Source organism: Gekko japonicus, unplaced genomic scaffold (genome assembly GCF_001447785.1).
Source record: "Gekko japonicus isolate JY-2015 unplaced genomic scaffold, Gekko_japonicus_V1.1 scaffold291, whole genome shotgun sequence".
NCBI lineage: Eukaryota > Metazoa > Chordata > Lepidosauria > Squamata > Gekkonidae > Gekko > Gekko japonicus.
Genome location: NW_015175978.1, coordinates 304362 through 329880, shown reverse-complemented (window position 1 = coordinate 329880; position 25519 = coordinate 304362). Strand labels below are relative to the sequence as shown.

General features: G+C 51.1%; 1 protein-coding gene across 1 annotated transcript in view; it reads right to left on the bottom strand.

The window, feature by feature from the left end:
- The window catches only part of HCK (HCK proto-oncogene, Src family tyrosine kinase), a 68580-nt gene that overhangs the window by 19212 nt on the left and 23849 nt on the right, over nt 1-25519 (bottom strand). The window contains exons 3-9 of the mRNA XM_015426176.1: nt 12554-12671; nt 7976-8018; nt 7384-7474; nt 5994-6092; nt 4386-4489; nt 3322-3474; nt 428-580 (exon numbers count right to left, since the gene is read on the bottom strand). Of these exons, the coding sequence (XP_015281662.1) occupies nt 428-580; nt 3322-3474; nt 4386-4489; nt 5994-6092; nt 7384-7474; nt 7976-8018; nt 12554-12670 (760 nt within the window). The 5' untranslated portion in view covers nt 12671. The remainder of the gene's footprint in view (nt 1-427; nt 581-3321; nt 3475-4385; nt 4490-5993; nt 6093-7383; nt 7475-7975; nt 8019-12553; nt 12672-25519) is intronic.

Below are 25519 nucleotides of genomic sequence, written 5' to 3'. Positions count from 1 at the left end.
AATTATAGAATCACAGAGAGTCCAGATCACGTGAATTATAGAATCTGCAAGAGAACCTTTACCTTTATCTTTACTTACTGCCAAGGTAACTCTCCCCCATCCTATAATTTTGCATTTGATTTTTCCTACCTAAATGCAGAACTGTACATTTATACCCACTGACATTCATTTTATTTGTTTTATCCCCGTTTTCCAGCCTGTCAAGATCGTCCTGTATCCTGACTGTCTTCTTCTGTATTTGCTACCCCTCCCAATTTAGTTTCATCTACAAATTCAATAAATATTGTTCCTATAACACTCCCTGCAAATTGTTTTACACCTGCTCAATTGGGATTGGGTCTATTGCTGGTGGGACCGGCGTTCCTGAGTCATTTTGCAGGTTGTTTTGGGGGGCTCTGACCCTGCAGGGTTCTTCTTGTGCTCTTACCCAGCCAGACTTCTCCAAACTGCCCGGCTCCCAACTTCTTCTCCAGCTTCAACGAGTCCCGGGGGATTTCCCAGGCATCTTTCTCCCATGGCTTCTGAGGTTTCGGCGCAACGCACGGGTTAGACAGTTTTTGGCACAGCCCGTCACTCTGTCCTGAAAGAGAGGCAAGAGGGGTAAGAACATAAAGCCATAAGGGCCAGTTTGGTGTAGTGGTTAGGAGTGTGGACTCTAATCTGGGACAACCGGGTTTGATTCCCCACTCCTCCACATGCAGCTGCTGCTATGACCTTCGGTCAGTCACAAGTTCTCTCAGAGCTGTTCTCTCAAGAGCAGTTCTCAGTCAGAGCTCTCTCAGCCCCACCTACCTCACAGGGTGTCTGTTGTGGGGAGGGGAAGGGAAAGGAGATTGTAAGCCGCTCTGAGACACCTTTGGGTAGTGAAGGGCAGGGAACAAATCAAATTTCCTCCTCCTCCTCCTCCTCCTCCTCCTCTTCTTCTTCTAAGAGAAGCCAACGTTGGGTCAGGCCAATGGCCCATCCAGTCCAACACTCTGTCACACAGGGGCCAAAAAGACCAGGTGCCATCAGGAGGGCCAGCAGTGGGGCCAGGACACCAGAAGCCCTCCCACTGTTGCCCCCTCCCAAGCACCAAGAACACAGAGCATCCCTTGCCCCAGACTGAGAGATCCCCTCTATGCCTTGTGGCTCATAGCCACTGATGGACCTCTGCTCCAGTCGAATTCCCTCTTATAAGAACGTAAGAGAAGCCCATGTTGGATCAGGCCAATGGCCCATCCAGTCCAACACTCTGTGTCACACAGTGGCCAAAAAGACCAGGTGCCATCCAGAGGTCCAGCAGCGGGGCCAGAACTCCAGAAGCCCTCCCACTGTTGACCCCCCCAAGCACCAAGAAGACAGAGCATCCCTTGCCCCAGACTGAGAGATCCTCTCTATGCCTTGTGGCTAACAGCTGCTGATGGGACTTCTGCTCCAGTCCAATTCCCTCTTATAAGAACGTAAGGGAAGCCCGTGTTGGACCAGGCCAGTGGCCCCTCCAGTCCAGCACTCTTCTGTGTCACACAGTGGCCAAAGATACCAGAGGCCACCAGGAGGTCCAGCAGGGGGGCCAGGACACTAGAAGCCCTCCCACTGTTGCCCCCCCAGCACCAAGAAGACAGAGCATCCCGAGAGTTCCTGTCTATACCCCCTGTCAGGCTTTTTCACAGGTTGTCAAGGAACTAGGTAGGCTCCAAAGGGATTCCACTGCAACCCAAAAATGAGAGCACCAAGTTGCCAGGTGATGGTAGCTATTCAGGTCCTCTGCTCAGCTAACAAGAGAAGAAGAAGAGATTGGATTCATACCTCGCCCTTCACTACCCAGAGGAGTCTCAGAGCGGCTGACAAACTCCTTTCCTTTCCCCTCCCCACAACAGGCACCCTGTGAGGTAGGTGGGCCTGAGAGAGCTCTTGACAGAAACTGCTCTTTTCCAAGAACAGCTCTTGTCAGAACTATGGCTTGCCCAAGGTCATCCAGCCAGGTGCAAGTGGAGGAGTGGGGAATCAAACCCGGTTCTCCCAGATTAGAGTCTGCGCACTTAACCACCACACCAAACTGGCTTTCTATTGGGTCACCATAAATCAGCTGTGATGTGAAGAGGAGGAGGAGAGTTGGATTCATACCCCGCCCTTCACTCAGAGTCTCAGAGCGACTTACAACCTCCTTTCCCTTCCCCTCCCCACAGCAGACACCCTGTGAGGGAGGCGGGGCTGAGAGAGCTCTCTTGAGGACTGCTCCTGAGAGAACCTGTGACTGACCCAAGGTCACGCCAGCAGCTGCATGTGGAGGAGTGGGGGAACACACCCGGTTCTCCCAGATTAGAGTCCGCGCTCCTAACCACTGCACCAAACTGGCTCTCACCCAAACTGGTAGTCAACGGGGCCTCTTGGGTCCAGGGCCAGTCAACATCCAGACCTGGGTTTCTAGAGGGCCAGGTGTGGTTGGCCGCAGACAGTCCAGCAGCTGGGCCACTGGCTGAAGCCCACAGAGGGGGGAAAGGGCCCCCTCAGAGCTGTCCAATGGGCCTAGAACTCTCGGCGGATAGGCGACTCGGCAAGGCCTGGGAAAGATTTGTTTTAGCTCCTACTCATCTCACGTATGGAATCCATCTTCCCTCTTGGTTCCCTCTCTCTGGATGGTCCCCTACTTTCAGATGGAGTGTGGGGGCTGGAATCCTAGAAAGAGTTGGAAGGGACCTTGCAGGTCATCTAGTCCAACCCCCTGCACTCTGCAGGAGCAGAGCCGAAAGATAGCCCTACAACATACCCGAAAGAGAGTCGTCCAGCCTCCGCTTGAGAACGTCCAGCGAAGGAGCGTCCACCACCTCCCGAGGCAGACTGTTCCACTGCTCAACCACTCTTACAGTTGGGAAGTTTCTCCTGATATTTAGCCGGTAACGACTCCCTTGTAACTTCCACCCATTAGATCTAGTCTTGCAATCCAGAGCAAGAGAGAATAGATCTGCTCCATCTTCTACATGACAGCCCTTCAGATACTTGAAGACTGCAATCATGTCCCCTCTAAGCCTTCTCTCTCCCAGGCTAAACAGACCCAACTCTTTCAGCCTTTCCTCCTAAGACTTGGATTCCAACCCTCTCGCTATCCTGGTTGCCCTCTTCTGGACACGCTCGAGCTTGTCAATGTCCTTCCTACAGTGTGGTGCCCAAAACTGGACACAGGACTCCAGGAGAGACCTGACCATCGCAGAATAGCAGAATAGAGCGGAACGACCACCTGGAACATAAGAACACCAGAAGAGCCATCGACCCTGCTTCCTGCCCCACGGTTGTGTGGACACGGCTGCCTGGCGACAAAGACAAGAAGCCGCGCAGACATACCCTTATAGTGGCTGACCAGTTCCTGCAAGGTGTTGAAGCTGTTGCGAGGGGAGATGTAAAAGCCACCGCTGTCCATCGTCCGGATCTTGTAATGCTTCACGATGTCCAGCTTGTTCTGGTTGTCAAAATCTCTCACTGACAGAGAGTAGCTCCCTGAGCAAAAGGGGGGGGGGAGATGAATGGAGAACCACAACAGCGGGGTCAGAGTCCCCCCCCCAAGCCAGCCGTTCAGACCCAAGAGCTAACCTCTCTTGCAAACGGGAAAAGGGAAAAGAGCAAGAGTCCAGTGGCACCTTAAGGAATAGCAAAATATGTGGCAGGCAGTGTTCCCTCTAAGCTGAGTGAGTGTGAGCTAGCTCACAGTTTTTTAGCCTCCGGCTCACACACTTTTGTCTTCGCTCAGGAAGGAGGACTCCAGAGCAGACTAATTTACACAGCAGCCAAATCGCTCGCAAACAACTTTAATGCCACGAGCTCACAAAATTGAATTTTTGCTCACAAGACTCCGCAGCTTACAGGGAGCATTGGTGGCGGGGAATGTGTTTTCCACTGCCTCCAAACCTGTCTACCCGCAGGCCAGACGCTTCATCTTCTCAGTCCACCCACAGTTGTGCGCCATCGCTCAGACTCAACCAACAAAAGCTAAACCGATTAACTGGACAGCTTTCACTCCTACGCCACTCACCACCCACGGTTTTCAAAGGAACGTGTACTAAAATTAAATGACTATCTTTAGCCAAAACGAGTCTGTCGCTTGATTAACTGGTGACATCTGATTCATCTGTGACAAGGTTTTCAAATCGATTCCCCCCCACGAAACCCTGCAGACCTGTTTGACTCCACTTGGGCATTTGTTGTGCTCCAAAACCTGCAGCACCTGTTTGACCAGAAGCCAGAGCAGGAGAGAAGCTAAAGAAGGTGGGCGACGCTGGGTGGGCAGGAGCTCTGTCATGCCGCAAAGCTTCTGAAAACCTGACTCTTGCACTCGCAGGGAGTTCAGCAGCTCCCACGGGAGAACGTGCATTTTGCCCCTCGTCCCCACAGCCTGCGTGGGGAGGTGGTACCTTTGCTCGTCTCGCTGTCTCGGATCATGAAGGAGCCAATCACGTTCCCAGGAGCCAGCAGCTGTCGCTCAGCGTCTTTCCGGCTGACACCTCTGAAAAACCACCTAGAAGGGGGACATTCCAAAAACAGCTGGATGAGCAAGCCCTTTCGTTGGCCTTCCACGGAACACACACACACACCCCTCCCCAAACCGTACTGTGGTTAACCTTTAAATGCAAAACAGGTTTCAAAGGGCACATCTCTCCCCCCCCCCACTTTAACACTGCAGAGGGGTCCTCGTTTGGATAAGCAAAACTAAGCTTGGAAGGGGAGCTCCTCTCGCCCGTTCCCATACGGCCCTGATGCAAACTGTAGCTGCGTGTTGTTGTTGTTCAGTCGCACAGTCGAGTCCGACTCTTCGTGACCCCATGGACCAGATCACGCCAGGCCTTCCTGTCTTCCGCCGTCCTCTGAGGTTGGCTCAATTTTATGTTCGTTGCATCTGTGACACTGTCTAACCATCTCATCCTTTGCCGTCCCCGTCTTCTTTGACCTTCAGTCTTTTCCAGCATCAGGGTCTTCTTCTCCAGGGAGTGCTCCCTTCTCATTGGGTGGCCAAAGTAGTTGAGCTTCAGCCTCAGGATCAGGCTTTCCAGGGAACAGTCAGGGTTGATTTCTTTTAGGATTGACTGATCTGATCTTTGTAGCTGCGTAGGCACCCAATTTCCTTTATACAGATGGGACAAAGCCATTGTGGCCCGGAGAGGAGACAAAAATTTGGCTTTATACCCTGCTCTTCACTACCCGAAGGAGTCTCAGACAGTGTTCCCTCTAAGCTGAGTTAGTGTGAGCTAGCTCACAGTTTTTTAGCCTCCGGCTCACAGATTTTTGTCTTGGCTCAGGAAGGAGGGCTCCAGAACACACTAATTTATGCAGTAGCCAAATCACCTGCTCACAACTTTAATGCCAGTAGCTCACAAAGTAGAATTTTTGCTCACAGGACTCTACAGCTTAGAGGGAACATTGGCTCAGAGCGGCTTACAATCGCCTTCCCTTCCCCTCCCCACTACAGACACCCTGTGAGGCAGGCGGGGCTGAGAGAGCTCTGAAAGAACTGCTCGTGGGAGAACAGCTCTGAGAGAACTTGTGACTGACCCAAGGTCACCCAGCTGATTGCATGTAGAGGAGTGGGGAGTCAAACCCGGCTCTCTAGATTAGAATCCACTGCTCTTAACCATGACACCAAACTGGCTTTCTATTGGGTCACCATAAATCGGCTGTGATGTGAGGAGCAGGAGGAGGAGGAAGAGGAGGAGAGTTGGATTTATACTCTGCCCTTCACTCGGAGTCTCAGAGCAGACACCCTGTGAGGTAGGTGGGGCTGAGAGAGCTCTCTCGAGGACTGCCCTTGAGAGAACAGCTCTAAGAGAACTTGTGACTGCCCCAAGGTCACACCAGCGGCTGCATGTGGAGGAAGAGTGGGGAATCTAACCCGGTTCTCCCAGAGTAGAGTCCACCGCTCTCAACCACTACACCGCGCTGGCTCTCTTCTGGCAAGAGAAGCTGGAAATCTCAGACACAGATGCTGTACAGAGACATTCTGCTCCCTGTTTCGCAGCCGGACTCACTCCTCGGTCTCCAGCGAGTTCACTCGGGCGACGTAGTTGCTCGGGATGTAGCCTTCCCGTCCCGTTGACAGGGCCTTCGCTCTCCACCATTCTCCTGAACTGAAGAAGAAGAAGAAGAAGAAGAGATTGGATTTATACCCCACCCTTCACTACCCAAGGGAGTCTCAGCGCGGTTGACAAACTCTTTTCCCTCCCCCTCCCCACAACAGACGCCCTGTGGGGTATGCTGAACAATGCCTGCCACCGTGTGCTGGAAACTGGCAGCAGGTACCCCCCTCTCCCCGTCCAGCTTACCAACTCGCACTGGGTTTTCCCACGGCCAGGACACGTCTGGACAGCTGCCTGAACAGACCGAAATCATATCTCTACATTTCATCTACCAGGCAACCCACACGTTACTACCACATCGAATGGGCACCAGGCAAAAACACTTCAGAAGAGCCGTCCCAAGACTGATTGGCATGAAGGGCTGGGGGCAGACTGGGACATTTCAAAGACATAAGGACACAAGATGAGCCCTGCTGGATCAGACTGATGGTCCATCTAGTCCAGCATCCTGTCTTACACAGGGGCTGACCAGTTCCTCTGGAGGGCCAAGAGCAGGGCACAGAGGCCGAGGCCTTCCCCTGAAGAACACCAGAAGAACCCTGCTGGATCAGACCAGGGGGTCCCTCTAGTCCAGCATCTTGTCTTCCACAGTGGCCAACCAGTTCCTCTGGAGGCCAACAACAGGGCATGGAGGCCAAGGCCTTCATAAGAACATCAGAAGAGTCCAGCATCCAGTCCAGCATCCTGTCTCCCACACTGGTCAACCAGTTCCTCTGGAGGGCCAGCAACAGGGCAGAGAGGCCGAGGCCTTCCCCTGATAAGAATGTCAGAAGAGCCCTACTGGGTCAGACCAGTGAAGGTCCCTCTAGTCCAGCATCCTGTCTCACACAGGGGCCAGCCAGTTCCTCTGGAGGGCCAACAACAGGGCAGAGAGGATGAGGCCTTCCCCTGAGAAGGACACCAGAAGAGCCCTGCTGGGTCAGACCAGGGAGGGTCCCTCCAGTCCAGCCTCCCGTCTCACTCAGGGGCCAGCCAGTCCCTCTGGAGGGCCAACAACAGGGCAGAGAGGCCGAGGCCTTCCCCTGAGAAGAACACCAGAGGAGCCCTGCTGGGTCAGACCAGTGAGGGTGCCTCTAGTCCAGCATCCCGTCTCACACAGGGGCCAGCCAGTTCCTCTGGAGGGATAGCAACAGGACACAGAGGCCATTTCCTGCAAAGGAACTTATCTTTATCACCAAGAGATCAAATGCAATTCCAGGAGATCTCCAGCCACTGCCTGGAGGCTGTCAATCCTACGACCGGTTGAAAAAAAGAGACGAAGAGGTTGAGGTCTGGCACTTACTCCTCGAGGACTTTGAGGTGCTCCCCCTTCTGGAAGCTCAGGTCCTCCTTATGGATGGCTTCGTAGTCGTAAAGGGCCAGGACGATGAAGTCTGTCTCCGTGGAAGGCCATGTGAGGAGAGAAAGAGGACAAAGGGAGAGAGGACAGGAGAGGTCAGAGGGCAGCTCCCAGGTTAAGACCAAGAGAGAGAAGAAGAAGAAGAAGAGATTGGATTTATACCCCGCCCTTCACTCGGAGTCTCAGAGCGGCTTACAAACTCCTTTCCCTCCCCCTCCCCACAACAGACACCCTGTGAGGTGGGCGGGGCTGAGAGAACTCTGACACAAAATGCTCTTTTTCAAGGACAGCTGTGCCCGAGCTCGTGACTGACCCAAGGTCATCCAGCAGCTGCAAGTGGAGGAGTGGGGGAATCAAACCCGGTTCTCCCAAATTAGAGTCCGCACACTTAACCACTACACCAAACTGGCTCTCACTCTGAATGTGAGGCATCCCACTCAAGAAGACAACACCCACGCAACCCTTAGAGTGACCTAGCGCCCCACCCCCCCAATGTCCAGGCATTGCCGACTCGCTCACTCCAACACATACATACCATCAGGTTCCGGGGGCGGCTTCACAACAGATGGAACGCAGCCCTAGGATGCAACAGAAAGAAAGTGTCCATTCGATATGTCCACCGTTCAACCACACAATTAGTGTTTCCGATTTGCAACGTGCTCCAGTCCCTGTGACCCTGGCCCTGGCCCTAACCCTGCTGGCCGTCTGCAGGAGCTCTGTCCACGGCACCAAGATCAGGGTCCGATAAGCCAAGGAGTAGCAATTGGGACAGAACCTGAGTCTCCTAAGGGAGAAAGGCCTGGACCAGAGGGATGTTATGGACAGCAGTCAACTCCCTGGATGGCCAGAGAATTCACAGATGGGTCACAGCTCAGGGGCTGCGAGGGCAAGTTCACCTCCACCGGCACCTGCTGCCAATTTTCACGCTGAAACCATTCAGCCGACGTGAAGGCAGCAAAACGGCCATGAATCCTGCTCTGTTCCAACTACGTAGCGAAAAATAAAACCGTGAGATACCTTTGATCAGGGGTCATTTGGTAGAAAAAGAGGCGCAGGGGCTCATTAGCATAACTCATTAGCATAACTTATTTGCATAGGCCACACACCCCTGACATCACCGGCAGTAAAGAGCCCAGGGGGTGGGCACATGCAACAAGCTGCTCCCAGCAGCCCTCAGTCAGAGCAAGAAGCAGCCAGGTAAGCTGCAGAGCCCCCCCCCCGGCCACCCAGTCCAAAACAGTCCAGTGGCACCTTTAAAACCAGGTTTTATTCAGGTACAAACTCTCCCTCCTCTGTGAGGACAGATCTGTGCGTTCCCCCCTGCCCATAGCTAGCAATCCAAAACAGTCCAGTGGCACCTTTAAGACCAAGTTTTGTTCAGGTACAAGCTCTCCCTCCTCTGCAAGGACAGATCTGCATGTCCCCCCCCCCATAGCTAGTCATCCAAAACAGTCCAGTGGAGCCTGAGCGGTGGGCGTTGCCTTCTGACACACTTCTGGTGATGGCAGGGGGTGTGGCATATGCAAATAAGTTATGCAAATGAGTTATGCTAATGAGCTCCTGCACCTCTTTTTCTACAATAGCCACAATTTGTGGCTATTAGCCACAATGTATGGATAGGGACTCTGGGGCAAGGGATGCTCTGTCTTCTTGGTGCTTGGGGGGGGGGTCAACAGTGGGAGGGCTTCTAGTGTCCCGGCCCCAGTGGTGGACCTCCTGATGGCCCCTGGTATTTCTGGCCACTCTGTGGCACAGAGTGTTAGACTGGATGGGCCATTGGCCTGATCCAACATTGGCTTCTCTGATGCTCTTATGTTCTTATTGTAGCCCACTGAGGTCCCTGTCCTCCCCAGGGCTCCATCGCCATGTCTCCAGGAGTTGTCCCAACCAATGTTCCCTCTAGGCTGTGGAGTCTTGTGAGCAAAAATTCTACTCTGTGAGCTACTGGCATTAAAGTTGTGAGCGAGCGATTTTGGCTACCGCATAAATTAGTGTGCTCTGGAGCCATCCTTCCTAAGACAAAAACCTGTGAGCTGGAGGCTAAAAAACGGTGAGCTGGCTCACCCTGACTCAGCTTAGGGGGAACACTGGTCGCACAACCTGGAGCTGGCAACCCTGTCCCCCCCATCCCCCACCAGTGGCTGGAGTGGGGGCGAGACCGGGCAACCCTAGTTTGCATGTTCAGAAAAAACAAGAATGCGGCGGGACAAAAGTGGATCGTGGCGGCAGCAGAGACACCAATGCTCTGTTGTAATTTGTAGCAGGGACTTCTTTGCATCTTAGAGCCAGTTGGGTGTAGTGGTTAAGTGGGCGGACTCTAATCTGGGAGAACCGGGTTTGATTCCCCACTCCTCCACTTGCACCTGCTGATGTGACCTTGGGTCAGTCACAAGCTCTGGCACAGCTGTCCTTGAAAAAGAGCAGTTTGTGTCAGAGCTCTCTCAGCCCCACCCACCTCACAGGGTGTCTGTTGTGGGGAGGGGAAGGGAAAGGAGTTTGTACGCCGCTCTGAGACTCCAATTGAAGGGCGGGGTATAAATCCAATCTCTTCTCTTCTTCTTCTTAGGTGACACAACCCTAGTGTAGCCAATCCTCCAAGAGCTGACAGTAGTCCCTGTAAGAAGAGCTCTGTAGGATTGGCTACATTAGGGGTGTGTCGCCTAAGATGCAAAGAAGTCCCTGCTACAAAAAGAGCCCTATTTGCTAACGCCGTCCAGGTGAGTGCAGGCTTGCGCAAGGAGCTCTGCACGTAACCAGGATCATCCTTATTGATCTGCATCAATTAGGGCTCAGGGTCAACACAGAGAACAGTTTCACGCTCACGTTAAGCCCCGGCACAAGGGAAAGAAGGGAATCTTTGACCTCCTAGCCGGTGTCAAATAAACAAAACACCAATGAGGTTTACTGTGCCTTTGGTTGCCTTTTTCCACTGACAGGCTAAGCTTTTCTACTACGTGTTCTTGATGTGACTCCGCTGCTGATTTTGGCACTTCTGCCCCCTTTGCGGAAGCGAGGGTTCAAAATGGTACAAGAACGTAAGAAGAGCCCACCTGGATAGTGGTCCATCTAGTCCAGACAGTGGTCCATCTAGTCCAGTAAACTGTCTGGAGGGCCAACAACAGGGCAGAGAGGCCGAGGCCTTCATAAGAACATCAGAAGAGCCCTGCAGGATCAGACCAGTGAGGGTCCATCTAGTCCGACATCCTGTCTCACACAGGGGCCAACCAGTTCCTCTGGAGGACCAGCAACAGGGCAGAAGAACCTCAGAAGAGCCCTGCTGGATCAGACCAGTGAGGGTCCATCTAGTCCAGCATCCTGTATCATACAGGAGCCAGCCAGTTCCTCTGGAGGGCCAACAACAGGGCAGAGAGGCCGAGGCCTTCAGAAGAGCATCAGAAGAGCCCTGCTGGATCGGACCAGTGAGGGCCCATCTAGTCCAGCCTCCTGTCTCTCACAGTGGCCAACCAGTTCCTCCGGATGGCCAACAACAGGGCAGAGAGGCTGAGGCTGCCCCTGATGTTGCCTCCTGGCTCTGGGATTCAGTGCCTCTGAATGTGGAGGTTCCTCTCAGTCCCCGTGGCTGGTAGATACTGGTAGACCTCTCCTCCATGAAGATATCTAATCTCTTTTTAAAGCTGTTTATTCCTGTGGCCATCGCTATATCCTCTGGCAGCCAATTCCACATTTGAATCCCTGTCTGCGTAAAGTAGTATTTCCTTTTGTCCATCCTGAACCTACTGCCTATCTGCTTCATTGCATGAGCCCTCGAGTTCTAGTGTTTTGGAAAAGGGTAGGAAAAAATTCCCTTTGTCAACTCTCTCCACCTCATGCACTATTGTGTAAACCTCAGTCATGCCCCCCTCCCCCCAGTCATCTCTTTTCTAAACTGGAAAGTCCCAGACTCTTCGGACTTTCCTCGTAAGGGAAGGTGCTCCAACCCCCTCATCTCATCATCTCGGTCGCCCCTTCTCTGCACTTTTCCCACTCCTGCGATGCCCTTTTTCGAGCTACGGGGGCCAGAACTGTACACAGTATTTCCAAATGAAATAATTTTCCAAGTGTAATCATCATCATCATTGGAGCCAAAAATCCTAAATATAAATACATGTTGATGGGGTCTGAACTGGCAGAGACTGATCAAGAGAGAGATCTTGGAGTTGTAGTAGATAACTCACTGAAAATGTCGAGACAGTGTGTGACTGCAATAAAGAAGGCCAATGCTATGCTGGGGATTATTAGGAAGGGTATTGAAAACAGATAAGCCAACATCATAATGCCCCTATATAAATCAATGGTGCGACCTCATTTGGAATACTGTGTGCAGTTCTGGTCACCACACCTCAAAAAGGATATTATAGCTTTGGAAAAAGTGCAGAAAAGGGCAACTCAAATGATAAAAGGGTTGGAACACTTTCCCTATGAGGAAAGGTTCAGGCGCTTGGGGCTCTTTAGCTTGGAGAAACGACGACTGAGGGGTGACATGATTGAGGTTTAGAAGATGATGCATGGGATAGAGCAGGTAGAGAAAGAGGTACTTTTCTCCCTTTCTCACAATACAAGAACCCGTGGGCACTCCATGAAATTGCTGAGCGGTCGGGTTAGAACAGATAAAAGGAAGGACTTCTTCACCCAAAGAGTGATTAACACATGGAATTCACTGCCACAGGAAGTGGTGGCAGCTACAAGCATGGACGGCTTCAAAAGGGAATTAGATAAGCATATGGAGCAGAGGTCCATCAGTGGCTATTAGCCACAAGGTATAGCTAGGGGCTCTGGGGCAAGTGATGCTGGGGTCCTGACGGCACCTGGTATTTCTGGCCACTGTGTGACACAGAGTGTTGGACTGGATGGGCCATTGGCCTGATCCAACATTGGCGTCTCTTATGTTCTTATGTTATCATCCCCTAGTATCGTATGATTTCCAACATTCGAATTTTTAAAAATATCGGTTGGAAACATCAGCTGCACATTTAGGTAGCGATGGTAACGTTTCTGCAAATAAATTAAATGGAAACAGATCGCTGCCAGGGTCCTGTAACGGGCAGAGTCTCCTGCAACTCCTTAAAGATCATTCCGGGCTTTCCCTCTTGATCCCAGCGCGGAATTTGCCAACCTTCATATTTACTGGGCTCGTAGGATCTTTCACATAAGGATGCTGGATGCTGTTGCCAGAATTGGCTCTCCAGACCTTGCCGGGCAGGCTGAATTCCTTGGACTTCACGCAGCCCATCCTGTAAGAGAAAAGAAAGAAGTGAGGAGAAGTTCCCTAATATATATTTTTTAAAAATACGTTTTTTATTTTATCACAAACAAACATACAAAAAAACACACATACAAGTTGGGGGTCTTCGGACAGTTTGGTGTCGTGGTTAAGTGCGCGGACTCTAATCTGGGAGAACCGGGTTTGAGTCCCCACTCCTCCACTTGCACCTGCTGGATGACCTTGGGCAAGCCATAGTTCTGTCAGAGCGTATGGCGGCTTACATAATAGAAGAAGAAGAAGAAGAAGAAGAAGAAGAAGAAGAAGAAGAGGAGGAGGAGGAGGAGGAGGAGGAGGAGGAGGAGGAGGAGGAGGAGGAGGAGGAGGAGGAGGAGGAAGAGATTGGATTTATACTCCGCCCTTCTATAATGACCATTAATTCACATAAAACAGTTTAAAATTTCAAATACAGTAAAACACAAACACATAAAGTGCTAGTGCAGATACACTGGGTACATAAGATGGCAAGCTGGAAATACCATACAACCAAACAGTTTGACACTCAATGGTCTTCCTGAGCACAGTGGTGGAGGCCAGATGTTAAATAAAACGAAAAGCCGGCTCGTTGGTAGTAGTGGGGGCGGCTCCTAGTGGAAAGCCTGGTGGAAGAGCTCCGTCTTGCAGGCCCTGCGGAACTGCACAAGATCCCGCAGGGCCCTGATCTCCTCCGGGAGCTCGTTCCACCAGTGTTAAAATGCATACCACAAAGCAAAAAATCTTTTATCCATAGAGTCTGCTAGGGTTGCCAAGTTGTTTTCTCTTACCGGCGGGGGAGCCTCACTGGTCTCTGGGAGCTCTTTGGTGATATGCGCGTGCGCGCTGCCAGTACATTACCAGAAGTGACGCACCACATCGATCACGTTGAGGGCGTGGCCCCGATCGTCGGAGGGAAAACCATAGAGTTTTCCCTCCGACGATCGGAGCCACACCCCCAACGTGATCAATGTGGTTGCGTCACCTCTGGTGACGCAACCACGCTGCGCTTCTGGGGGCGGAGTTCCCCCCGGGGCCCGATTCCGCGGCGGCGGAAATCGGGCCTCCGAAGCAGGGGTTTACCCGCCACCCGCCCCCACTTGGCAGCCCTAGAGTCTGCAAATAACTGTAAATAGTATCTATAGTGTCTCTAGTAAAGGTTAAGGAGTTATATAGTTCCTTTATTATAATCTTCCAACCAAGTGTAAAATCTTGACCACGTATTGTGCCATTTTTTCTTCTTGCCCTCTCAAAAATAAAGTTAATTTGTCCATGTCTGCTGTTTCCAAAATTTTACTTATACTTTCTTCTTTTAAAGGTATTTAATCTTTTCTCCAATACGATATATACAATAGCTGCGCTCCCCGGCTAGAACCTCCAAACAAGTTCAAGGTCCAGAAGTTCCCTAAATTCAGACCCGGGGGTGAGGGGGATGCTGGTCCTCATACCAAATTTGTCAAATCTCCGTACCCTGCCAGAGAAGGGCCCGGTCTCATTTCTCTGCAGGTTAAACTGTACATGCACACCCGCGTTTCCCCCCTCATAATCTAATACGGAAACGTTGAGTCCCGTAACAGGAACTTCTCATTGAACACAGTTTCAGGAGGAAGTTTCAGTAGAACAACTCGGGGAGATTCTGCCTTGGCTTTTCCCTCCGTTGTTTTACGAAACCCTCGTTGGAACAGAAATCCCCTTCTGCGTTGCATGCTCCTTTGACTTCCTTTGACCGTCGGGGTTTATGGTACCCTCCACACGCCATGCTGCTTTTACTTTCTCTGATCATCGGGTTTTATGGTACCCTCCACACGCCATGCTGCTTTTACTTTCTCTGATCATCGGGTTTTGTGGCACCTTCTGCATAGATCTATGGCCGCTCAGGGGTGACTCTGCCGTCAGTACGGCCTTGCCCCCGGGGGTATCTGAATGTGGTTTTGAGCTGCGCCTTTTCCTCCCAGTTGAGAAAATGTGGAGCGAATGCCAGAAGCAGAATCGCCCTAGATTTGAGTGCAGTAGACAAGAGTTAACTGGAAGAGACAATCATGCTAGATGAAGTTGAGGGTGACAGGAAAAGGGGAAGACCCGGCATGAGATGGACTGAATCCATCAAGGAAGCCACAAAGGCGTAAAATTATCAATGACGTTGCTGTGGATTTGGACTTGCCTGAAAACTTGAGAAAATTGCATTCTGTATTTCATTTCAGCCTCCTGTAGAAAGACTCTGGGTCCTGCCAATGGCGTCCGGAGCATCCAGTGCCCCCGCCTATCTTGATCGAGGGCGAGTAACATTATGAGATTTCAAAAATCTTGGACTCTAAAGTCAAACGTGGGAAACTGTGGTATCTGGTAGAATGGAAAGACTTTGGACCCCAGCACCTCGAGTGGGGGGAAGTAGGGGATATTTGGGGCCCTCAACTGATCCGCAAATTCCACCGGGAGTTCCCGGACAAACCGGGAGACATCTGATAATTGGTGGGGGGGAGCTGATTTTCGAGGGGCCAGTATGTCAGCTACGCTGCCATGAGTGTGGAGATGTTTTCTAATTGCTTTGCATTCCTTCCCATGTGCTTAATTGCTTCGAAGCTGTAACGCTTATCTTTGATGTTGTACTGGTGAAGTATGTGGTGTCTATCGTCCGTGGGAGCTTCTCCGTTCCCAGCTTCACAGCCGTTAGAGAGTCCAGCAGTCTCCCGCGCGCGGGAGCCCACCTAATTGGTTATTGCCATGGGGGGGGTGCACACGAATGCCCTATATCCTATTACGCGCACAGGTATCCCGCCATTCCTAACAGTGTTCGTGTTATTCTATTCCATCTATGGTTTTTCAATAAAAGTAAAACCTTCCTGGAAGCGTGTACTTCGTTGTTTGGCTGTGGGTCCTGACAGCCCTGAGCAAGGCTGTGAGCGACAAGACGTCTGAGAGGTCATTAATTCATAGGGTTGCCATGGGGGGGGGGAGAGCTGTCTGAATCGGGCCCTTGCCTGGGTCATTGGGTCATTCTCCTGGCTCTCTGATGTACATAGTTTTGCTTTGCTGAATGCTGTTATTGTTGCCTCCGCTATTTCCTCCCTGCTTGTATTTCCCAAGTCCCCTGTAGCACCTGCCGGCAATGTATCAGTCCATCAGCAAGGATCCTGCTCTGACATTCTTGAGGGTGGAGGGATCGAGACGTGTCTGTGTGAGATTAGCTGCGCTTTTGTAACACTATGGCCCCGGTCACACGGACAGGAAAATGCAGGGGGGGGAGCGTGGCTTTTTGCCCCGGAGCAAAACAACGCACGGCTGCGCGATCAGGCGTCCCGTCGAGGTCCCGGGGTTAGGGGGGAGGTGCTGATCACAAGACAATCCTGCGGCGCGGCAAAGAAGCGGCCTCCCTAGCAAAAGGCTCCGCGGGTTTGACCCCTTCCAGGGCTGCAGAGGAATGCAAACTGTGTCCTCCGTCCGGTCCCCTCCCCTCAAAGAGGAGCTTCAGCCGGGCCGCCCTCCTGCCACGCCCCCCCTGCACCTCCCCCTCTGCCACCCGGTGCAGAGAGTTCCTCTCGAGCAGGCCGAGCCAGCAGTGGGGGAGGGGGGTACGGAAAAGAGGAGGGGGTTGTGTTGTTTGTTTTTAAACAAAGTGTCCGCATGCGCCGTTGGGTGCTTGTGCGCACCCCATGGAGACTTGGGGGGAAATCCCTTTTTGCGAGGGGACATGAGCAATGTTCCCTCTAAGCTGTGAAGTCTTGTGAGCAAACATTCTACTTTGTGAGCTACTGGTATTAAAGTTGTGAGCGAGCAATTTGGCTGCTGCATAAATTAGTTTGCTCTGGAGCCATCCTTCCTGAGCTGAGACAAATATGTGTGAGCCGGAGGCTAAAAAACTGTGAGCTAGCTCACTCTAACTCAGCTTAGAGGGAACACTGGACATGAGCGGGCGCCGGACGCCACGACCTACCACCGGAAACGCAATCAGGCGCCCGCCCTTGCCCCGCGGTTTCTGGAAACTAGTACCTCGGTACTAGTTTTTTACCCCGCATCTTCAGCGGGAAGCCTCGGGTTCACCACAGGAGCTCTACACTTCCCAGATGTGGCGCTGTGATCGCGCCCAGAAAATCCGCCTATCTTCCATCTCTGTAGCGTGGCTAATGCTCCGTGTGACCGCAGCCTATGAACGGGAGCTACGAGAGAATCTTCGCCGTTCCTATTTCTCATGGCCTTCGGGAGAGTATCAACTGATAAACATTCTCACCAAGTTGACGGAACTGTATTAACCTGACTATTTGCTATGTAATCATGACGTGTGAATGGAGGCTGGACCAGAGGTCTCGTAGTTCCCTACTTTGTAATATTCCTCAGTTCTGTCAAAGAGTTTGACTTACCTGCAACTTTTCTGGCTTTCTACAATAAGGCCTATTAAAGGACTTATTGAGTCTGAGAGTTACTGTCTGACAGGAGCTCCATTTCGCTCTTTGGGTCCCATCGCTCCAAACAGGGCCTGGCGTGCGTGTCTCTCAAACGTCAACCGACTAGTTTATCAGCTTTGTCAGCACCCAGAGAGGAAGCAAAGGGCCACACAAAGACGCTCGCCGGGGCCTGATTAGACAGAACAATCGCGCCGGCTTTAAATAGACACAGACCACGAGTTGCAGCTTCAGATCCGAGTCCGCAGCACCGCGGCATCAGGATTTGGTTGTTGGAGAGAGAAGCGTATCCCATTTGCATCTAAACAAACACCTTTTCTTCTTTCCTCCTAACCAGAATAACAGTTTGAAGGTTTCAACCTCACACCCCGACCCATGTTATGAAATCAGTATTAGCATAAGCAAAGCAATTTCAAAAGCAACCAGGAGAAACACAGTAGCCAGTGTGGTGGTTAGAGGACTCAGACCAGGGGAGGGCCTGTGGTTTGGTGGAGGAGCCTCCGTTTTGCATGCAGAAGAACATAAGGACATCAGAAGAGCCCTGCTGGATCAGACCAGGGGACCCGGTCTGTCTAGTCCAGCATCCCGTGTCACACAGTGGCCAACCAGTTCCAGTTAAAATGGCTTCAGCTTGTTTTTAACTAGTTGTGTTTTAATGGTTTTGCTTTCCAGGTCCAGTTGTATAGCAGGTGTCTGTAGAGGTGGCGGGGAGGCCTCTATTTAAGGAAGCACCTTGCCAGAGGCAGAGGAGACCAGCTGAGCTCTGAGCAGGAGCAGGAGAGAGAGCTGTGAGAGAGGTGAGTGGGTTTCTTTTACTTGCTTTCAGCTGAGAGAATTCAGCTAAGGATATTTTGTGGGAAAACTGTGTTTAGCAGTGTGTGGAAGCACTTAGAGTTCTTGCAGAGTCCTGGCTGATTGAGTGTGGGAGAGGAACGGGCATTGTTTGACTGGGATTGCCTGTAATTGAGAGGAAGTGGAAGGGGCATTGTTTTGCCTGTGATTGAGTGCCTGGGTGAATTTGAATTTGAATAGCTGCTGCCTGACCTCTGCTGGGGGAGGCCTCTATTTAAGGAAGCACCTTGCCAGAGGCAGAGGAGACCAGCTGAGCTCTGAGCAGGAGCAGGAGAGAGAGCTGTGAGAGAGGTGAGTGGGTTTCTTTTACTTGCTTTCAGCTGAGAGAATTCAGCTAAGGATATTTTGTGGGAAAACTGTGTTTAGCAGTGTGTGGAAGCACTTAGAGTTCTTGCAGAGTCCTGGCTGATTGAGTGTGGGAGAGGAACGGGCATTGTTTGACTGGGATTGCCTGTAATTGAGAGGAAGTGGAAGGGGCATTGTTTTGCCTGTGATTGAGTGCCTGGGTGAATTTGAATTTGAATAGCTGCTGCCTGACCTCTGCTGGGGGAGGCCTCTATTTAAGGAAGCACCTTGGCAGAGGCACGAGCCTCTGGCACGAGCCGAAGGGTGAGCTAAAGGGCTCTTTGCCTGTGGCTCTTAGCCTAGGGACTCTTAGACTAGGGGCGCTGTAAGAAGCCCAAAAAGAGCCAGAAAGACAAGGCCCTAGGCTCTTTGTCTTTCCCGTAAAATAATTTGACTTGATAACAAAACCCACATAAATACCAAGGGTTTAAAAGGGGGATTATATTTATTTATTTTAAAAGAATTATGAAGCCAGAATGCCAGCAGGGGGTTGGGGGCTATCCAGTGTTTTGCACGGAGTGTCACATGTATGACTATCTGCCCACTGGGCAGAAGTCTTGGGTGTGTCCTCGGTGCAAGGAGCTCCTGGTTCTCAGGGAACGTGTGTGCTCCCTTGAGGCCAAGGTGGCTGACCTGGAGAAGCAGAGACAGTCAGCTAGGCACACAGAAAAGACTCTCGGGGACTTGTTAGCTTCGTCCCACTCTGGATCTGGCAGCCCCGCTGCTGTCAGGGAGCATGAGGGTCTAGGGGAAACAGGGCACCATGCTGAGGATAAGGGGAATGTGCCCTCAGAAGGGACCTCTTCCCCAGCTGGTGAGCGGCTCTCCTTTTGCACCAAGGAACCATCCCTGAGCAGGGTGGGAGGGGGGCTCTTGGTAGTGGGTGATTCGATCCTTAGGCAGGTAGACAGCTGGGTGGCGAACCCGCGTACTGACCGTATGGTGACTTGCCTGCCTGGTGCGAAGGTAGCGGACATTACGCGTGTTTTAGATAGGCTGGTAGATAGTGCTGGGGAGGAGCCAGTGGTCGTGGTGCATGTCGGCACCAACGATGTGGGGAAATGCAGTCGTGAGGTCCTGGAGGAGAAATTTAGGCTGCTGGGCAGGAAACTTAGGTCCAGGACCTCCAAGGTAGCCTTCTCAGAAGTGTTACCTGTTCCACGCGCAGGGCCGGAGAGACAGGCAGAGATCAGGAGTCTCAATGCGTGGATGAGACGATGGTGTAGGGGGGAAGGGTTCAGGTTTGTTAGGCACTGGGATACTTTTTGGAACAAGAGGGAGCTGTACAGGCGAGACGGTCTCCACTTGTCCCGAGAAGGAACCAGGCTGCTGGCACTTAAAATCAAAAAGGTGGCAGAGCAGCTTTTAAACTGAATATTGGGGGAAAGCCGACAGGAGATGAAAAGTCTCTGGTTCGGGTTGGCTCATCTGAGAGAGGTGAGGGGGTACCGGTTGCTTTTCTACAGGGAGGTGGATTGAAATTGTCCACAGAGGCCATGGCTGGTGACATGGACTGCCGGACAACGACTCGAGATAGCAAGAGGAAGGATGCAGGCTTAACTTGTAAGGGAAATTACAGCTGTTTCTATACAAATGCTAGAAGTGTCCGAGGTAAAATCGGGGAGTTGGAGTGCTTGGTGTCGGAGGGAAAAATAGACATTGTGGGTATTTCTGAAACTTGGTGGGATGAGGAAAATCAGTGGGACACAGTGATTCCCGGTTATATATTATATCGGAAGGATAGGGGGGGAAGGGTTGGAGGTGGGGTAGCTCTGTATGTCAGAGAGGGTATAAAGTCTAGAAAGATTGAGAGGCTAAGTGAATTGGATTCGCTTCTGGAAGTTCTATGGGTTGAAATAGGGGGGCCAAAAGGAAACTTAACACTGGGAGTTTGTTATCGCCCACCAGATCAAAAGATAGAGGAGGATTATAAAATGATGAATGCCTTAAAGATAGCAACTAGACAAAAACACTGTGTAATAATAGGTGATTTTAACTACCCACACATTGATTGGGTCAATATGTGTTCTAGTCGGGAAAAAGAGATTGAGTTTCTAGACACTCTAAATGACTGTGCTATGGAGCAGATGGTCACGGAACCTACCAGGGGAGAGGCGATCCTTGATTTGGTCCTAAGTAACACTCAAGACCTGGTGAGAGATGTAAAAGTGATTGCACCGCTTGGAAACAGTGATCATAATGTTGTTGAGTTCATCATTTGTACAAATAGAGAATTGGCCAAAAAGACTCACACAACCATTTTTAACTTTAAAAGGGGTAATTTCTCTGATATGAGGGGACACGTGGGGAGGAAACTGAAAGGAAAAGTAGAAAGGGTCAAAACAATTGGGGAAGCTTGGGATCTATTTAAAACTACGATCCTAGAAGCTCAAAAAATATATATTCCGCAGGTTAGGAAAGGCACAAACAGGTATAGGAAAAAGCCTGCATGGTTAACAAACAGAGTAATGGAGGCTGTAAAAAGTAAAAAGAATTCCTTTAAGCAGTGGAAAGCTAGTCACAGTGAGGCTGATAAAACGGAACACAGGCTATGGCAAATAAAATGCAAGTCTGAGGTCAGGCAGGCAAAAAGGGAATATGAGGAGCATATAGCAAAAAACGTAAAAACCAACAATAAAACTTTCTTCAAATACATTAGAAACAGGAAACCAGCCAGGGAGGCAGTGGGGCCCTTGGACGACCAAGGGGTAAAAGGAGTATTGAAGGATGATAGGGAAATGGCTGAGAAGCTAAATGCATTTTTTGCCTCCGTCTTCACTGTGGAAGATGAGAAGTGCTTGCCCACTCCAGAACCACTGATTTCAGGAGGGGTGTTGGAAGACCTGAGTCAGATTGAGGTGATGAGAGAGGAGGTCCTAAAACTGATAGACAACTTAAAAACTGAAAAATCACCAGGCCCAGATGGCATACATCCGAGAGTTCTGAAAGAACTCAAATGTGAACTTGTAGATCTCCTGACAAAGATATGTAATCTTTCCTTAAAATCTGCCTCCATTCCTGAGGATTGGAAGGTAGCTAATGTCACTCCCATCTTTAAAAAGGGTTCCAGAGGAGATCCGGGAAATTACAGGCCAGTCAGTCTGACGTCGATACCGGGTAAATTGGTGGAAACCATTATTAAGGAAAGAATTAGTAGGCACATAGATGAACAAAACCTATTGAGGCAGACTCAGCACGGTTTCTGTAAGGGAAGATCTTGTCTCACTAACCTGTTAGTGTTCTTTGAGGGGGTGAACAAACATGTGGACAAGGGGGATCCAATAGATATTATTTACCTTGACTTCCAGAAAGCTTTTGATAAAGTTCCTCATCAAAGGCTCCTAAGTAAGCTCAAAAATCATGGGATAGAAGGACAAGTCCTTTTATGGATCAAAAACTGGCTAGTTCATAGAAAACAGAGAGTGAGTGTAGGTGGGCAATTTTCTCAGTGGAGGGTGGTAAGCAGTGGGGTACCGCAGGGATCAGTACTTGGTCCACTGCTTTTTAACTTGTTCATTAATGATTTGGAGATGGGAGTAAGCAGTGAAGTGGCTAAATTTGCGGATGATACAAAGTTGTTCAGGGTGGTGAAAACCAGTGAGGATTGTGAGGCACTCCAAGGGGATCTGTCAAGGATGGGCGAGTGGGCGTCAACATGGCAAATGGGGTTCAATGTGGCCAAGTGCAAGGTGATGCACATTGGAGCCAAAAATCCTAAATATAAATACACATTGATGGGGTCTGAACTGGCAGAGACTGAGCAAGAGAGAGATCTTGGAGTTGTAGTGGATAACTCACTGAAAATGTCGAGACAGTGTGTGACTGCAATAAAGAAGGCCAATGCTATGCTGGGGATTATTAGGAAGGGTATTGAAAACAGATCAGCCAATATCATAATGCCCCTATATAAATCAATGGTGAGACCTCATTTGGAATACTGTGTGCAGTTCTGGGCACCACACCTTAAAAAGGATATTATAGCTTTGGAAAAAGTGCAGAAAAGGGCAACTCGAATGATAAAAGGGTTGGAACACTTTCCCTATGAGGAAAGGTTAAAGCGCTTAGGGCTCTTTAGCTTGGAGAAAAGACGACTGAGGGGTGACATGATCGAGGTTTATAAGATTATGCATGGGAAAGAGCAGGTAAAGAAAGAGGTACTTTTCTCCCTTTCAGGACGTCCTTCTTCACCCAAAGAGTGATTAACACATGGAATTCACTGCCACAGGAAGTGGTGGGTGCTACAAGCATGGACGGCTTCAAAAGGGAATTAGATAAGCATATGGAGCAGAGGTCCATCAGTGGCTATTAGCCACAAGGTATAGCTAGGGGCTCTGGGGCAAGTGATGCTCTGTCTTCTTGGTGCTTGGGGGGGGGTCAACAGTGGGAGGGCTTCTAATGTCCTGGCCCCACTGCTGGACCTCCTGATGGCACTGGTATTTCTGGCCACTGTGTGACACAGAGTGTTGGACTGGATGGGCCTTTGGCCTGATCCAACATTGGCGTCTCTTATGTTCTTATGTTCTTATGACTGAATCTAGGACCTTCTGCATACCGAACAGATGCTCTACCACTGAGCCACAGCCCCTCCCCAGAATTGGTTTAATTTGACTGGCAACTGCCCTCCCTGGTCTCAGGTGGAGGTCTTCTAAATCACCTACTGCCTGCATACCAAGCCGATGCTCTTCCAACTGTTGCATATCTCATACTGAGCACACACACACAGACATAAAGCTGCCTTCTTCCAAATCAAGCCACTGGTCCCTCAAAGTCAGTATTGCCTGCTCAGGCTGGCAGCAGCTTTCCAGGGTCTCAGGCAGAGGTCTTTCCAGTCACCTCCTGCCTGGTCCTTTTAACTGGAGATGCTGTCAGGGATTGAACCTGGGACCTTCCGCATGCCAAGCAGAGGCTCTTCCACTGAGCCACAGCCCCTTCCCATAGCTCTCCAGGGTCTCAGGTGGAGGTCTTTCCCATCACCTACCGCCTGGTCCTTTTAACTGGAGATGCTGTCAGGGATTGAACCTGGGACCTTCCGCATGCCAAGCAGAGGCTCTTCCACTGAGCCACAGCCCCTTCCCATAGCTCTCCAGGGTCTCAGGTGGAGGTCTTTCCCATCACCTACCGCCTGGTCCTTTTAACTGGAGATGCTGTCAGGGATTGAACCTGGGACCTTCCGCATGCCAAGCAGAGGCTCTTCCACTGAGCCACAGCCCCTTCCCATAGCTCTCCAGGGTCTCAGGTGGAGGTCTTTCCCATCACCTACCGCCTGGTCCTTTTAACTGGAGATGCTGTCAGGGATTGAACCTGGGACCTTCCGCATGCCAAGCAGAGGCTCTTCCACTGAGCCACAGCCCCTTCCCATAGCTCTCCAGGGTCTCAGGTGGAGGTCTTTCCCATCACCTACCGCCTGGTCCTTTTAACTGGAGATGCTGTCAGGGATTGAACCTGGGACCTTCCGCATGCCAAGCAGAGGCTCTTCCACTGAGCCACAGCCCCTTCCCATAGCTCTCCAGGGTCTCAGGTGGAGGTCTTTCCCATCACCTACCGCCTGGTCCTTTTAACTGGAGATGCTGTCAGGGATTGAACCTGGGACCTTCCGCATGCCAAGCAGAGGCTCTTCCACTGAGCCACAGCCCCTTCCCATAGCTCTCCAGGGTCTCAGGTGGAGGTCTTTCCCATCACCTACCGCCTGGTCCTTTTAACTGGAGATGCTGTCAGGGATTGAACCTGGGACCTTCCGCATGCCAAGCAGAGGCTCTTCCACTGAGCCACAGCCCCTTCCCATAGCTCTCCAGGGTCTCAGGTGGAGGTCTTTCCCATCACCTACCGCCTGGTCCTTTTAACTGGAGATGCTGTCAGGGATTGAACCTGGGACCTTCTGCATGCCAAACAGAGGCTCTACCACTGAGCCACGGCCCCTCCCCAGAATTGGTTTAATCTGACTGACAATGGCATTCTTAGGGTCTCCGGCAGAGGTCTTCCACACCACCTCCTGCCTGGTCCTTTCAACTGGAGACACCGGGGACAGAACCTCGGCCCTTCTGCTTACCAAGCAGTTGCTCTGCCACTGAGCCACAGCTCAGAGAAAGCCCACAGCTGGTGATCTTCACCTGCCAACAAAAGTCCGCATGGTCAGAGCAATGGTATTCCAGTAGTCATGTATGGCTTCGAGAGCTGGACTATAAGGAAGGCCAATTATTTTGAATTATTGTGCCGGAGAAGACTCTTGAGAGTCCCTTGGACTGCAAGGAGATCGAATCAGTCAATCCTAAAAGAAATCAACCCTGACTGTTCCCTGAAAGGCCAGATAATGAAACTGAAGCTCACATACTTTGGCCACCCAATGAGAAGGAAGCACTCCCTGGAGAAGAAGACCCTGATGCTGGGAAAGACTGAAGGTCAAAGAAGACGGGGATGGCAAAGGATGAGATGGTTAGACAGTGTCATAGATGCAACGAACATGAAATTCAACAAACTCCAGAGCACGACGGAGGGTCTGGCGTGATGTGGTCCATGGGGTCGCGAAGAGTCGGACTTGCGACTGAACAACAACAACAAAAACCCCACTGAAAAGCCAAGCCTTGGGACAGACGACCGTCACCTTTCCTTCCTCAGAATTTTCACGGGCGAAGGGAGACCCACCACTCTGACTTCCTTAGGAAGCGTCACAGTAACGGTACGGCAAGGAAAAGAGACCATGACGGAAGAAGCCATTTCCTTCCACATTGCGGAGGGTCCCCCCCCGCCTGCCCGCCCGCCCAAGACCAAAGAAAAAGGAGAAGGAACAGAGGGGCCCTGTCAGAGCTCTCTCAGCCTCGCCTGCCTCACAGGCAATGCTCCCTCTAAGTTGTGGAGTCTTGTGAGCAAAAATTCTACTTTGTGAGCTACTGGCATTAAAGTTGTGAGCAAGCAATTTTGGCTACTGCATAAATCCGTTTGCTCTGGAGCCCTCCTTCCTGAGCTAAGACAAAAATGTGTGAGCTGGAGGCTAAAAAACTGTGAGCTAGCTCACACTAACTCAGCTTAGAGGGAACACTGCTCATAGGGTGCCTGTTGTGGGGAGGGGAAGGGAAAAGGAGTTTGTAAGCCACTGTGAGACACCTTTGGGTAGTGAAGGGCATGGCATAAATCCAATCTCTTCTTCTTCTTCTAATCTGGGAGAACTGGATTTGATTCCCCACTCCTCCACTTGCACCTGGCTGGATGACCTCGGGCAAGCCATAGTTCTGATAAGAGCTGTTCTTGAAAAAAGAGC